Raw genomic sequence first — 16,798 nt, forward strand, 5'->3', positions numbered from 1 at the left:
GAGATGATAATGTTACGTTACAAAGTAGTCACATGCAGCATGTTGTAGCTCCATCTGGTGGTATGCTGCCCTTTTTTTTGCTGCAGCTGTTACATGTACTGTAGTATTGTACATGGTAACTGTTATGTATTGTATATATTATATAAAAATATAATATAATATAGGGATGTCAGATAATGGCTTTTTGCCGATATCCGATATTCCGATATTGTCCAACTCTTTAATTACCGATACCGATATCAACCGATACCGATATATACAGTCGTGGAATTAACACATTATTATGCCTAATTTGGACAACCAGGTATGGTGAAGATAAGGTACTTTAAAAAAAAAATTATTAAATAAAATAAGATAAATAAATTAAAAACATTTTCTTGAATAAAAAAGAAAGTAAAACAATATAAAAACTGTTACATAGAAACTAGTAATTAATGAAAATTTGTAAAATTAACTGTTAAAGGTTAGTACTAGTAGTGGACCAGCAGCACACACAATCATGTATGCTTACGGACTGTATCCCTTGCAGACTGTATTGATATATATTGATATATAATGTAGGAACCAGAATATTAATAACAACCCTTTTGTGTGAATGAGTGTGAATGAGTGTAAATGGGGGAGGGAGGTTTTTTGGGTTGGTGCACTATTTGTAAGTGTATCTTGTGTTTTTATGTTGATTTAATTTTAAAAAACCAACAAAAAAAACGATACCGATAATAAAAAAATTTAAAAAAACGATAATTTCCGATATTACATTTTAACGCATTTATCGGACATCTCTAATATAATATAATAATATAAAACATCAGTATATATTATATACCGGTACTGTATATATAATATGTAAATATTACATATATGTTATATTTTATAATGCTACTACTTTATACCTGCATTATCCTTCCCATCCTTACCCTTTCCAGCTTTTATAACTGAGCTACTGTGTGGAACAATTTCCCTTGTGGATCAATAAAGTTTGTCTAAGTCTAAGTCTAAGCAAGCAGACTGCGGCAGCAAAAGTGTAAATAATAGAGATTTCATACAGATCTGCAACACAACTAAGAAACCCATCTCAGTCTGGTGTGGTTATGTTCTACTACAACCTTGATAATACACACATACCGTATTTTTCCGCACTATAGAGTGCACCGGTATATAAGCCGCTCCCACTTAGTTTTAGAAGAATAAAATATTTCTCCATTTATTGGCCGCACCGGACTATAAGCGGCAGATATATACATTGTGAAAAGAAATATTGTTATACGTAAATGTTTATTTACATACCTTAATGGTTTCCAAACGGTGTCTGTAACACGCCAGTAAAACGGCTGATCAAACAAAACAGAAGTCATGGTCATGGACCCACTAGCTGCGCAAGCTAGCTCTCCAATCAGCTAATTAGACTCAATAACTCCACGGTGACGTTTCGGTGAATTTACTGAGGAGTTTGTGAAACTAAAACAATACAAAAAGAATGCCGTCGTAAGGTAATGATACTAACACAGACACTCGTAAATGTGTTACCATATCTTCTAATGGGCAGCACGGGGGAACAGGGGTTAGTGCATGTGCCTCACAATACGGGCTCGGGGTCTTTCTGTGTGGAGTTTGCATGTTCTGCCCGGGTACTCCGGCTTCTTCCCTCCTCCAAAGACATGCACCTTGGGATAGGTTGACACTAAATTGGCCCTAGTGTGTGAATGTGAGTGCGAATGTTGTCCGTCTATCTGTGTTGGCCCTGCGATGAGGTGGCGACTTGTCCAGGGTGTACCCCGCCTTTCGCCTGAATGCCCCACCCGCGACCCCAAAAGGGTCAAGCGGTATAAAATGGATGGATGGATATCTACTCATGGTGACGACGCTAGCCTGATTACATTACGATAGCATGTACAAATATGCACAGGCATCACACATGAACGGTCTAGTAAGTAAGAATTGTTGTAGTTATATTGTAAAACTTACAAACATTGTGTGGAGTGATGAATGAAGAATCATTTGGAGCAGAAACACTATGGACGGTTTTACTTCCGGTTCAAAGCATTAAAACAGGAAGTACATTTTCAACCTGCAACACCTGCAGTGAGCAAACACATCCCAAAGATGGCGCCATATCACAAACAATAACACACATTTTCAATGTTTTTGCTTGGGTTTAATGAAAACTATTGAAGACAAAACACTATGGCCGTTAGCAAAGAAAAATCCATAAATTAGCTGCACCGTTTTAAAATCCGTAGGGTCCAAAGCGTAGGAAATTAGTAACGGCTTATAGTCCGGAATTTACTGTAGTTAATATTGTTTCTTTCTGGTCGTAAAGTCAAGAAAGTTAAATATTGTACTTCTTTTTATAAGAGCTTACAAGAGATGTACTCTCCAACCAGGAATGTGCCATAAACTCTTGTAAACGACTGCGAGCATCTGGTTTGTTTTTACAGCGCAGCCTTTGTCAAACTGGAATTCAGGACCCCTTTTTGCTTTGGGTTTTATTGCGAGCTATTGTCAGCGTAGTGTGCTGTATGTACCTGTCTTGGCCAAATTCAAACTTCCCAGGCCCGTTCCTCAGGAAGCTCCCGTTTATCCACGAGGGGATCGTTCCCTTGATGGCGGTGCCAATGGGATCGGGGCACTCCTCCACTGAAGTCACCAGAGGGGCCACACTTTCCAACCCTATGGCCTGAGGGCATCTCTGCCTGCTGGACACTGGAAATAATGAAGAGGATAAACCTATGGTTAGGGAGTCTACTAGTGTTTGTTTAACATCTTTAGCACTTTCTTGTGACCTTTTTGATTGTAGGTGAGGCGGTATAGTTGCTTTCAATTGCAATGTTTGAACGGAAGGATAATTGGGCCTGATCGGAATGATTCTTGGTTCGACAGAGCCCAGGGTGCGCTACAACACATGGAGGCTTACACAGGAATAGAACAATTATTTGCATTTAATTGCAAATATTTTATATTTTGAACTGTGCACATTTATATGTACACATATATATATATATATATATATATATGTATATATATATATATATATATATATATATATATATATATATATATATATATATATACATGTAAATATATATATGTGTGTATATATTTATATATATATATATATATATATATATATATATATATATATATATAAATAAATATATATATATATATATATATATATATATATATATATATATATATATATATATATATACATATATATGTGTATATATATGTGTGTATATATTTATATATATGTGTATATATATATATACATATAAATATATATATATATATAAATATATACACACATATATATACATATATATATATATATATATATATATATATATATATATATATATATATATATATATATATATATATATATATACATATATATATACATATACACATATATATATACACACATATATATACACATACAGTATATATATATATATATATATATATATATATATATATATATATATATATATATATATATATATATATATATATATATATATATATATATATATATATATATATATATATATATATATATATATATACATAGAGAGAGAGAGAGAGAGAGAGAGAGAGAGGGAGAGAGAGAGAGAGAGAACAGGCCAAAAGTTTGGACACACGTTCTCATTTCAATGTGTTTTCCTTATTTTCATGACTATTTACATTGTAGATTGTCACTGAAGGCATCAAAACTATGAATGAGCACATGTGGCGTTATGTACTTAACAAAAAAAAGGTGAAATAACTGAAAACATGTTTTGATTTCTAGTTTCTTCAAAAATAGCCACCCTTTGCTCCGATTGCTTTTTCGCACACTCTTGGCATTCTCTCGATGAGCTTCAAGAGGTAGTCACCTGAAATGGTTTTCACTTCACAGGTGTGCTTGAAGCTCATCAAGAGAATGCCAAGAGTGTGCAAAGCAGTAATCAGAGCAAAGGGTGGCTATTTTGAAGAAACTACCGTATTTTCCGGACTAAGGCACACTTAAAATCCTTTTTTTTCCCTCAAAACTCGACAGTGGGCCTTATAATGTAAGGAATAAGTTTGGTTGAGCTTACCCACCTCGAAGCTGTTTCATTTGGTACATGGTGTAATGATAAGTGTGACCAGTAGATGGCAGTCAAACATAAAAGACAAGTGTAGACAGCACTATGATGGCAATATGGCTCAAGTAAACAACACCAACATTTGAAATGTTCCATTGAAAATATAGAACATTACACACGGCGCTCAAAAATATATCAAAATGTTACTACAACTTTGGTAAGCTATTAAGCCGCACCGCTTGAATAATAGTTGGCGCATTAAACATACGAGTATTATTATGGTGTGTGTATAAGGTAAGACATATTATCTGCCGTTTTGTTTCGCAATATTATACAAAAGCAACTTTTCTTACCTTCTGGTACCTGCTGATCTGCATTTGGGATTTGCATTAGTCCTGAAAAATTGCGCGCGTCCGCGAGTCGATAAGATTCTTCTTTTTCTATATCTCTGCTGTTGCCATTTCTAATATAACGTAGTGTAAAGTTCTTACTTATATCTGTCAGTAAACTCGCCATGAAAGCGCTAAAACATACCGGTTTAGTGAGTTTACATTATTCACCAAAGGAACTTTAGTTATTAGAGTTCCAGTTGGACGGTTTTTCACGGGACACATTTCCTGTGTTGTTGTTTCCGGATGAGGAGATGCTGCTCCGTTATTGATTGAAGTAAAGTCTGAACGTCACTAAAACAGTTAAGCTCCATCTTTTGACACTTCTTCCACTCCCGTCCTTGCACGCTACACCGCTACAACAAAGATGACGGGGAGAAGACGCTGCCGAAGGTGAGCCACGTATATAAGACCGCCCACAAAATGGCGCATCCTGAAGCGACTGTCAGAAAGCTAATTGAAGATGATGTGTAAAACATCATCCATGCTACATTTTGACCAAAGAACCACCACCATTTATGTTATGTAGACCACAAGGAAGTGTTTTCCATTTAGAAAAAAAAAAAAAATATGACTCCTTTAATGCGCCCTATAATCCGGTGCGCCTAATATATGAAAAAAAGATCAAAAATAGACCATTCATCGGCAGTGAGCCTTATAATCGGTTGCACCCTATGGTCTGGAAAATACGGTAGAATATAAAACATGTTTTCAGTTGTTTCACTCAGTATGCCAAAAGTGTGCAAAAAAGTAATCAGAGCAAAGGGTGGCTATTTTGAAGAAACTAGAATATAAAACGTGTTTTTAGTTATTTCACCTTTTTTTTTGTTAAGTACATAACTTCACGTGTTCATTCATAGTTTTGATGCCTTCAGTGACAATCTACAATGTAAATAGTCATGAAAATAAAGATAACACATTGAATTGAACACTATATATATATATATATATATATATATATATATATATATATATATATATATATATATATATATATATATATACACATATACACACATATATATAAATATTATGTTGTGAGTCTTAATGTTGTGTGTCTTACGTGACCAGTGGGGTCGCATTTACCAGTTTTGAATGGTTGAGTGTTATCTTTCCAACTGCATTCTTTCCCAATTCACGATTTTCCCAATCATGAATTGGGAAAGAATCCAGTTCAAGCATGAAAAGAAAGGACAAAAAAAACCTGACCATGCATTAAGCCTGATTGCAGCACCTGCAGATCATAGCTCGAGCGGTACGCAGCCTCGGCTCTCGATATCAATTTCAGGGTGTTTTCTATGCACTTCTGCTATCACCACGCTAATCTTCCGAACACACGGAGTCTTTCTTCCGTGCTCTCACGCCGAACGACTTATCCGCCCCCAGGCTTCTGACAGCAGGCACCAGCCACTCCCAGACGGGGAGGGCACTTAATCCTGTTGATCAAAACTTGGCTGTTGGGTGGTTCACACATATTCACTTCCGGATTAATAAACTACATGTTTTAAACAATTTTTCACAATAGTTATCAGCATATTAATAAACGTGTGTATATGTACGTTTTAACAAATGTTTATTTACTTTCGGAAATGATAGTCTCCAACTGCATTAGTCTAAATCAGGGGTGTAAAATGGGATCAGGCCCGCGAACAGGTTTTATCCGGCCCGCGGGATGAGATTGCCAAGTATAAAAATGAGCCGAAATTTTTGAATGAAAGAAACTGCTGTTCTAAATGTGTCCACTAGATGTCACAACAGCAATTCTTTGTATCTTTGTAGATGATGCTACATATGTAAAAAAATAAATAAGCCACATGATGTTAGTGCACCAGTCGAGGAAAATGAGCAAACTACATAAGTAATAGGACTGCGAATCTTTGGGTGTCCCATGATTCGATTCAATATCGATTATTGGGGTCAGCATTCGATTCAAAATCTATTTTTTTTTTCGGTTCAACGCGATTCTCGATTCAAAAACGATATTTTTCAGATTCAAAACAATTCTCTATTCATTCAATACATAGGATTTCAGCAGGATCTACCCCAGTCTGCTGACATGCAAGCAGAGTAGTAGATTTTTAATTTTAACTATTAAATGAACCAAAAATATGATTTATTTTATCTTTGTGGAAAATATTTGACACAGTGTGTTGTCAAGCTTATGAGATACAATGCAAGTGTAAGCTACGGTGACACTATTGTTCATTTTTATTTTTTATTTTTTTATAAATGTCTAATGATAATGTCAATGAGGGATTTTTAATCACTGCTATGTTGAAATTGTAACTATTATTGATACTGTTGTTGTTAATATTCATTTTTGTTTCACTACTTTTGGATTGTTCTGTCATGTTTGTGTCTCCTCTCAATTGCTCTGTTTATTGCTGTTCTGAGTGTTGCTGGGTCGGGTTTGGTTTTGGAACTGGATTGCATTGTTATGGTATTGCAGTGTATTTTTTTGTTGGATTGATTAATAAAAAAAATAAAAATAAAATAAATGAATACATTTAATAAAATAAAATAAAAATCGATTTTTGAAAAATGAGAATCGATACTGAATCGTACAACGTGAGAATGCCGATTTGAATTCGAATCGATTTTTCCCCACACCCCTAATAAATAACATCCTGTAATTTCATTTTCATATTATTTTTTTATCTTGATATATTGAAAATTAATACCAATGAGTTGACTGATGAACATTATCACATAATCTATTCAGAAAGTATAAATAACAACACATTAAGATAGAATACTATTAACCACAACATGTAAGTGTAAAAAAAACAACAACAACATTATGATTTGTACATTTTCAGAATGTACTTGTTCTATTTTTAAAAAAGAAAAAAAATCTGAAGTTGTCTTTATTGTTAAGTTATCATGCCGTGATTTTACCAGTCCGGCCCATTTGGGAGTAGATTTTTCTCCATGTGGCCCCCGATCTAAAATGAGTTTGACACCCCTGGTTAAATATTCACATCTCCGATCACATTTGACCACTCGGATACATTTGTGTCAACACTCAAACTGATATATTTAGCTCACGTTAGCTAAACATTATCTGTTTTTATTCGGCAGTATGCAACACCCCCTGCCCTTGACACTCCTCACGTCTCCCAGGGGCCGTGCACTCTGAATAACACCTGTTCTATCGTCTTTGCCTTATCTGCTTTTTAATAAGCACTTTCCACTTGCCGGCAACGCTACTTTAGATTTACCCAATAAGACAAAGCGAATCATTACGGTTCAATATTAAGACGGCTGCTGAGCTCAGGTTTTCACCTTTTTCTTACAACATGAAGTAGCAAAGCAATCAAAAAAAAAAAAAAAAAAGAAGAAGAAGAAGCTCCAATTATGTTCATCCCCGTGACGCCGGTAATAACACAGACAATTAAAACTAGAGAATATGCAATCGAGAGATAAATGCTTTGGGCTATAACTGACTCTTACAATGGCGATAACTAGATATTTGATTGGGATTAGTACAGCAAGCATTGGGGAGGTAGAGGAGGGTTTTTTAATATAGTTTTGGCACCATGAAATATGTAATAGTGCTGGGCGTATCAATCGAAATATTAGTAATATCCACATCAAGGTGGGTATTGGTACTTGATTGATACTAACGTGATGGAGCAATACTTGTTTTTATTTTACACGTCCAGCAAATTACTCCATTTTCTAACAAATATTGCAAGTAATGGCAGTTATTGCATGAATGTCTAAGCATTCGACACCAAAACACTATCTGATTATAAATGATAAATGGGTTATACTTGTATACAATTTTCTACCTTCAAGGTACTCAAAGCGCTTTGACAGTATTTCCACATTCACCCATTCACACACTGATGGAGGGAGCTGCCATGCAAGGCGCTACCAGCACCCATCAGGAGCAAGGGTGAAGTGTCTTGCCCAAGGACACAACGGACGTGACTAGGATGGTAGAAGGTGGGGATTGAACCCCAGTAACCAGCAACCGCCGCACTCCTCAGCCCACAGTTTTTATCCCATCGGAACCGTTTGAGTATCGGGAATCGTGAGCTCCCCAAAATAAATAAATACAAAATTATCCTAGATTACCCAAAATTCACGGTTTTCCGGGTTATTTTTCCCATTGAAAATGAACGTGCCATTTTGCAAACTTGCCCAATTACGACATTTCTCCGCCAATTTGAACCGTTCCACTATCCACACACTCCACTCACCGTGGACAATCAAACTACCATTTTTCAACAACAACAAGAATCCAGGAATTTCCCTCTTTTCACCTCTTCCTGGAAAGTTTTCACAGTCCACATTTTTCAGCCGTTTTTGACCATTCCACTTTCAAAATATTTTTCTTAATCAGGACAACAATACTACTACTATTTGTATTTTCGTACAAATTCCCGGATTTCTCGAAATTCCATGAATTCCGAAATACCCATTTAAATTCAAACTGTTACTACGTCAAAAAATTCCAACACTAACCCATTCATATCATCTAGGACAATTGTGCTGGTATCAACATTTTCAAAAATTCCGGGTTTTCCCAAAATTTCCAAATGTCCAGGGAATTCTCATTCAAATAAATGGGACAATCTCTCAAAGGTTTTTTTGCATTTTTAAACCCAAATCCGACCTTTCAACCATCCACCCACACAGCATGTTACCCGGTTCTAAAAATTCCCTGATTACCCCAAACTACCAGGAATTTCCTCCCATTGAAAATGAATAGGCAATATACAAACCTCTCCATAGCCCACATTTCTCAACCAATTCGAACCGTTCCACCATCCACACACTCCACTCACCTTGGACAATCAAACTACCATTTTTCAGGTACAAAAAAATCCCAGGAATTCCCAGAATTCCCGGTTTTCCAAAGCCCTCTTGTCACCTCTTCCTGGAAAGTTTTCACAGTCCATATTTTTCAGCCTTTTTTGACCATTCCACCTTCAAAACATTCTTCTTAATTGGGACAACAAAAATACTATTTTTCTTTTTGTACAAATTCCCGGGTTTCCCGAAATCCCAGGAATTCTGAAATGCCCATTTAAATTCAAATTGTACTATGTCAACATTTTTCAACCGTTTTGAAAAATTCCAACACTAACCCATTCATATCATCTAGGACAATTGTGCTGGTATCAAATTTTTCAAAAATTCTGGGTTTTCCCAAAATTCCCAAATGTCCAGGGAATTCTCATTTAAATAAATGGGACAATTTCTCAAAGTTTTTTGCATTTTTTAAACCCAAATTCGACCTTTCAACCATCCACCCACACAGCATGTTTCCCGGTTCTAAAAATTCCCTCATTACCCCAAATTACCAGGAATTTCCTCCCATTGAAAATGAATAGGCAATATACAAACCTCTCCATAGCCCACATTTCTCAACCAATTCAAACCGTTCCACCATCCACACACTCCACTCACCTTGGACAATCAAATTACCATTTTTCAGGTACAAAAAAATCCCAGGAATTCCCAGAATTCCCGGTTTTCCAAAGCCCTCTTGTCACCTCTTCCTGGAAAGTTTTCACAGTCCATATTTTTCAGCCTTTTTTGACCGTTCCACCTTCAAAACATTCTTCTTAATTGGGACAACAAAAATACTATTTTTCTTTTTGTACAAATTCCCGGGTTTCCCGAAATTCCAAAATACCCATTTATATTCAAACTGTTACTATGCGAAAAAATTCCAACACCAACCCATTCATGTCATCTCGGACAATTGTGCTGGTATCAATAGTTTCAAAAGTTACGGGTTTTCCCCAAATTCCCAAATGTCCAGGGAATTCTCATTCAAGTGAATGGGAACATTTATCAAAGTTGTTTGCATTTTTTAAACTCAAATCCGATCTTTCAACCATCCACCCCCACAGCATATTACCCGATTTCAAAAATTCCTTGATTCCCCAGAATTACCAGGATTTTCCTCCTGTTGAAAATGAATAGGCAATATACAAACCTCTCCATATACCACATTTCTCAACCGATTTGAACCGTTCCACCATCCACACACTCCACTCACCTGGGACAATCAAACTACTATTTTTCAAGTACAAAAAAAATCCAGCATCTCCCAGAATTCCCGGTTTTCCAAATCCTTCTTTTTTCAGTTGTTTTTGACCATTCCACCTTCAAAACATTCTTCTTAATTGGGACAACAAAACTACTATTTTTCTTTGCGTACAAATTCCCGGGTTTCCCGGAATTCCAGGAATTCCGAAATACCCATTTAAATTCAAACTGTTACTACGTCAAAAAATTCCAACACCAACCCATTCATATCATCTCAGACAATTGTGCTGGTATCAATATTTTAAAAAATTCCAGATTTTTCCCAAATTCCCAAATGTCCAGGGAATTCTCATTCAAATGAATGGGACAATTTCTCAAAGTTTTTTGCATTTTTTAAAACCCAAATCCGACCTTTCAACCATCCACCCACACTGTTATTGCCATATAACGCAAAGCAAGTTTTTCTTTTACCAAAATTCCCAGTTCTCCTAGAGATTACGGTAATTTTCTCCCCATTGACAATGAAAGGGAAATATACAATCGATTGCATAACGCACATTTCTCATCCTATTTGAACCGTTCCAACATCCACACACTGCTCACCTTGGACATTGAAGCCGGTTCCGAAAATGTCCTAGTTACCAGGAATTTCCCCCCATGGACAATGAATGGGTAATATACAAACCTCTCCATAGTCCACATTTCTCAACTGATTGGGACCATTCCAACTTCCACACACTCCACTCACCCTGGACATTCAAGCATTTCAGTTATGCCCACGCGTATCGGCGGTTCGCACACGTAATGCATTCACACGTAATTCCTACCGGAATTGCAAATTCTAGTTTTAGTTGCTGTGTTTACATTTTAATGTTTAGATTTTTTGCTATATTGTTGCTTTTTTTGTTATTTTATGGTAGTGACTTTTTCCCAAACAATTTCTGTAATATGTTTTTGTTTATTTTTGTATATAATAATTGAACTGTGTTCTCATAATCATAGATAACTAAACTAAGACGTACATTTACAAAATTATTATGTGATCATTACTCGGGATGTCCCGATCAACATTTTTTAGGCCTGCAATCTCGATCAGATTTTTGGGCTCAGATCCGATCCACTATTTTGCGTGTCCTCCGTCATACATGTCAACTATTTGGATGGCAGAAGTACAAAAATATTTGACATATTGTCTATTCATCAACATTATTTCATAATTTGTATAGCTCCAATAGGTCTTAAGGGGCTGATTTAAACAAATTGAAGTGATGCGTTTCAGTGTCCCTTAGTATTTTTTTAATGACTTTTGTTTTCTCCACATAGAATAATTCATATAAGAATTATTTTTTTTGTAATATGAAAAAATACTTCAAGTATGCATTTTTTGCTTCTTGAGCGGACTAATGTGCAGCCCCGTCAGCTGTAAAAAAAAAAAAAAAGAAGTGGTGTCATTGTAGATGCAATGCAGGACAGTATCTAAAAATGCCCATTAAAAGTGGTATACTGTATGTCACCTGCATGACAACATGAATGTGCAATAAATGAGTGTCTCTGTGGTGATGCCCTGTATAGTACTCGCAAAATCCTCATTTAAATGAGGCGGTCTGCACCACTTTTCAATTGCACACGCAGTCTTAGTAGATCACACGCAACACGCTCACTAGTAGTACACGCTATTTTAGAGATTGCACACGCTGTTTAGCGCGTGGTGTTTGGACCTCAGTAAATTAGGTCCTAAGTGTACATAGTCAGCATATGATTTAATCACCTGTGAATATGTCCTGTAATCTCCATATATGGCCATCACTTTCGCACTGCTGGTGAGCTACTTTAGCCTACTTACTACATTTGAGTACATGTACTCTCCTCAATGATAACAAAGTGGACATTTAGAAATGTACACTACCGTTCAAAAGTTTGGGGTCACCCAAACAATTTTGTGGAATATCCTTCATTTCTAAGAACAAGAATAGACTGTCACGTTTCAGATGAAAGTTCTCTTTTTCTGGCCATTTTGAGCGTTTAATTGACCCCACAAATGTGATGCTCCAGAAACTCAATCTGCTCAAAGGAAGGTCAGTTTTGTAGCTTCTGTAATTAGCTAAACTGTTTTCAGATGTGTGAACATGATTGCACAGGGGTTTTCTAATCATCAATTAGCCTTCTGAGCCAATGAGCAAACATATTGTACCATTAGAACACTGGAGTGATAGTTGCTGGAAATGGGCCTCTATACACCTATGTAGATATTGCACCAAAAACCAGACATTTGCAGCTAGAATAGTCATTTACCACATTAGCAATGTATAGAGTGTACTTCTTTAAAGTTAAGACTAGTTTAAAGTTATCTTCATTGAAAAATAAGGACATTTTAATGTGACCCCAAACTTTTGAACGGTAGTGTATATTTGATGTATTTGAGAGGCACCGCAGTAAATTATCATTATCAAATGTCAACATGTCTGATTATTACTGTAGCTTGAACCTTACATGATTTCAGAGGCATTTGTATTTGAGAGTATTCAATACGGTCCTACAAAGATTACTTTAGAATGGATTCTTAGCACAAATGAAGCAAACGGTTGCATGAGTCAAATGCTTTGTATTTTATGTCTTTTGTTTTTGTAAATGTGCATCAATAAAGGTCAAAATGTACCCTACAACCACTGTTGCGGTACGTCCCTGTCTTCTGAAATGCCAAACCAACACCTATTTTATGTATGCCAATTAAATTAAATGTCATCTTTGGCTCAGGTCCTCTCAAATAGGCTGAACACCTTGCTGGCGTTAGACCTAGTACTAGTGCAGTACATTTAGCAGTATTTATTGAATGATATCTACTCACTTGTCTGTGGCTGAGTGGTCGTGGACATGGCTGCTGGCTTGGCTCAGACTACCACGGCCCATTTAATAATCATTCTGAACAGTCTCGCCTTTGGACTTTGGGACCTGTGCCAGGTTGGAGAGGTGATAGGCGAGACATAAACCAAGGTACATCTGTCACGCTATCAGCAAACGGCTCATTAAAACACGGCATGACATTTACAGTTTGGGCCGTGCCATCATAATGTAACCTAATACAGTTCTGTATTGTTCTTTGGAATATACATTTATTCATTCTTTTTGTATTCTGCTTGTTCGGGCAAGGGGCGTGGTACAAGTACAAACTGGTCGCCAATCAATCACAGGACAGGGGTGTCCAAACCTTTTGCCCTGGGAGCCGCAATCGAGGACAGACTGCATGTAAAGTCACTATATATATATATATATATATACACACTACCGTTCAAAAGTTTGGGGTCACATTGAAATGTCCTTATTTTTGAAGGAAAAGCACTGTACTTTTCAATGAAGATAACTTGAAACTAGTCTTAACTTTAAAGAAATACACTCTATACATTGCTAATGTGGTAAATGACTATTATAGCTGCAAATGTCTGGTTTTTGGTGCAATATCTACATAGGTGTATAGAGGCCCATTTCCAGCAACTATCACTCCAGTGTTCTAATGGTACAATGTGTTTGCTCATTGGCTCAGAAGGCTAATTGATGATTAGAAAACCCTTGTGCAATCATGTTCGCACATCTGAAAACAGTTTAGCTCGTTACAGAAGCTACAAAACTGACCTCCCTTTGAGCAGATTGAGTTTCTGGAGCATCACATTTGTGGGGCCAATTAAACGCTCAAAATGGCCAGAAAAAGAGAACTTTCATCTGAAACTCGACAGTCTATTCTTATTCTTAGAAATGAAGGCTATTCCACAAAATTGTTTGGGTGACCCCAAACTTTTGAACGGTAGTATATATATATATATATATATATATATATATATATATATATATATATATATATATATATATATATATATATATATATCCATTGTTTACCATTCCTCTTGACAAAATTGGTGCAGTTCAGCTAAATCTTTTGGTTTTCTGACACAGACTTGTTTCTTCAGCATTGTCCACACGTTTAAATTTGGGAAGGCCATTCTAAACCTTAATTCTAGCCTGATTTAGCCATTATTTTACCACTTTTGACGTGTGTTTGGGTCATTGTCCTGTTGGAACACCCAACTGCGCCCAACCTACAGGCTGCTCATTTTAGGTTGTCCTGAAGAATTTGGAGGTAATTCTCCTTTTTCATTGTCCCATTTACTTTCTGTAAATCACCAGTTCCATTGGCAGCAAAACAGGCCCAGAGCATAATACTACCACCACCATGCTTGACGGTAGGAATTGTGTTCATAGGATTAAAGGCCTCACCTTCTCTCCCACAAACATATTGCTGGGTATTGTGGCCAAACAGCTATAATTTTGTTTAATCTGACATCACATGGAAAAAGATAAGGGGGCGGTGGCGGGGCGGTTGGTGTGGTTGGGGGCGTGATTAAGAGGGGAGGAGTATATTTACAGCTAGAATTCACCAACTCGAGTATTTCATAAATATTTTATATATATATATATATATATATATATATATATATATATATATATATATATATATATATATATATATATATATATATATATATATATATATAATTTCAGTGTCCCGGTGGCTATCCAGTAGATGGCAGTATTGTCCTGTTTAAGAGTGTCACAACATTGCTGTTTACGGTAGACGAAAACGTGACTACCGCGCTGGGAGGACGTTAATGAAACTGCCTAACAATAAACCCACATAAGAAACCAAGAACTCGCCCTCGATCATTCTACAGTTATAACCTGATTGGGCAGGCACGCTGTTTATATCGTGGGAAAGCGGACGTGAAAACAGACTGTCGCCGCTGTCCCCATTCAGGTCCGCATGGAGCTGGAGGGGGCGTGGCCTCCAGCTCCGGCTGAATTCCGGGAGTTTATCGTGAGAAAATTTCTGCCGGGAGGTTATCGGGAGAAGCGCTGAATTCCGGGAGTCTCCCGGTAAAACCGGGAGGGTTGGCAAGTATGATATATATAATCATATTACTTGTGAATGCCAGCTCCCCCAGGTACCCCTTCCCCCTTTTGAATAAAAGACAGCTACCATGACCACCCCCGAACTATGAACCATCACTGTAGACACTTTTCACCATATCGGATATCGGCAAAAAAGCCATTATCGGACATCTCTACTTTTTTTGTTTTCACTTCATCAAACTACACATGCAAGTGATGTCGAGGCCACATTGGTAAAATCATAATGTAAATTTGTTAATATGGACTGAAAAAAATACATTATTGAACTCTTACTTTACCCTGGATTAGTACAAAACATGTATCTAATTCAAGTTTGATTAAAAATGTTTTGTTTTCTTTTTTTATTGTTTCACATAAACATTTTGTAAAAAAAATCAGTTTGAGGCCCCAATTTTAGCCATCTAGGGATCACCCCCAAAATGTAATCACTCGTTCCTCATTCAATTTCTGACATTTTCCGAAAAGTTTAATCAAAATCCCTCCACAACTTTTTGAGTTACAGGTGAATCTAAAAAAATTGAATATGGTGCAAAGTTTTGTTAATTCCAGCAATTACATTTACAAGGTGAAACTAGTGAATGACATAGCCTCACACCATGCAACTCAGGATATATCAAGCCTTCTTTTGATAATTAATCTTACACTTTATGAATGCCTCAAATTAAAAATCTCAGAAAATGTTGGGTTTTGAAAAACTGTTGACTATGATCATCAAAATGATTTCAAATAAAAGCTTGACATCGCTCACTTTGCATGTAATGAGTTTGTTTCCCATTTCAAGTTGAATTGCTGACATGAATGATATTCCAAATTATTTGAGTTCCAGCTGTGTGTTGCTAACAAACAGACAAACCCCAGCAAACAAAAGTAATTAAAATAAAATTAGCATGCCCGTGCACATTTGTTTTGCTATAAACAGGTTGCAAGAGTGTTCACTCTTAGCATCGGCATCAGTAGCTGGGCGCTTTAGATCTACAACTAAACTAAAGAAGCGGAGTGAACCCTCTTGTCAGTTAGCGACTGTCTTTGTCTCTGTGGGTGGAGGCGGGACTGCTAGCATACACACATGCCCGTTCAGCCTCCTGCCTTCAAGGGGACCGATCTTTCCTGACTTATAAATGTCACAATGTCGGATACTCGCACTAAACAATGTCAAAGTTCACGCATTTTGCCGTGAGCTTGCACGCAGTTTCAGATTAAGTCAAGGGGGACGGAGCTCCTGCTTCAGGCTATGAGGAAACACACAAAAAGGTAGGATAAAGTATGATTTCCCTACAATCTTGGCATGTGCATAATGGAACATGCAGGGACATAAATGCTGCTAAAAGCAGATTTTCTTTTAATGCAGGTCGGAACCGATCGGAGGGT

The 16,798-nt window shown here is 36.6% G+C and overlaps 1 protein-coding gene across 2 annotated transcripts in view; it reads right to left on the reverse strand.

Moving 5' to 3' along the window:
* Window positions 1-16,798, reverse strand: part of bco2l (beta-carotene 15, 15-dioxygenase 2, like) — a 182,217-nt gene that overhangs the window by 34,337 nt on the left and 131,082 nt on the right. The window contains exons 1-2 of one of the 2 annotated variants that reach the window (XM_062025452.1): window positions 13,317-13,369; window positions 2,526-2,703 (exon numbers count right to left, since the gene is read on the reverse strand). In XM_062025452.1, the coding sequence (XP_061881436.1) occupies window positions 2,526-2,703; window positions 13,317-13,344 (206 nt within the window). In that variant the 5' untranslated portion in view covers window positions 13,345-13,369. Of the gene's footprint in view, window positions 1-2,525; window positions 2,704-13,316; window positions 13,370-16,798 lie in introns of those variants that run through there. The other variant, XM_062025453.1, reaches the window with a different exon arrangement.

This window comes from Entelurus aequoreus, linkage group LG17, assembly GCF_033978785.1.
Source record: "Entelurus aequoreus isolate RoL-2023_Sb linkage group LG17, RoL_Eaeq_v1.1, whole genome shotgun sequence".
Lineage (NCBI taxonomy): Eukaryota > Metazoa > Chordata > Actinopteri > Syngnathiformes > Syngnathidae > Entelurus > Entelurus aequoreus.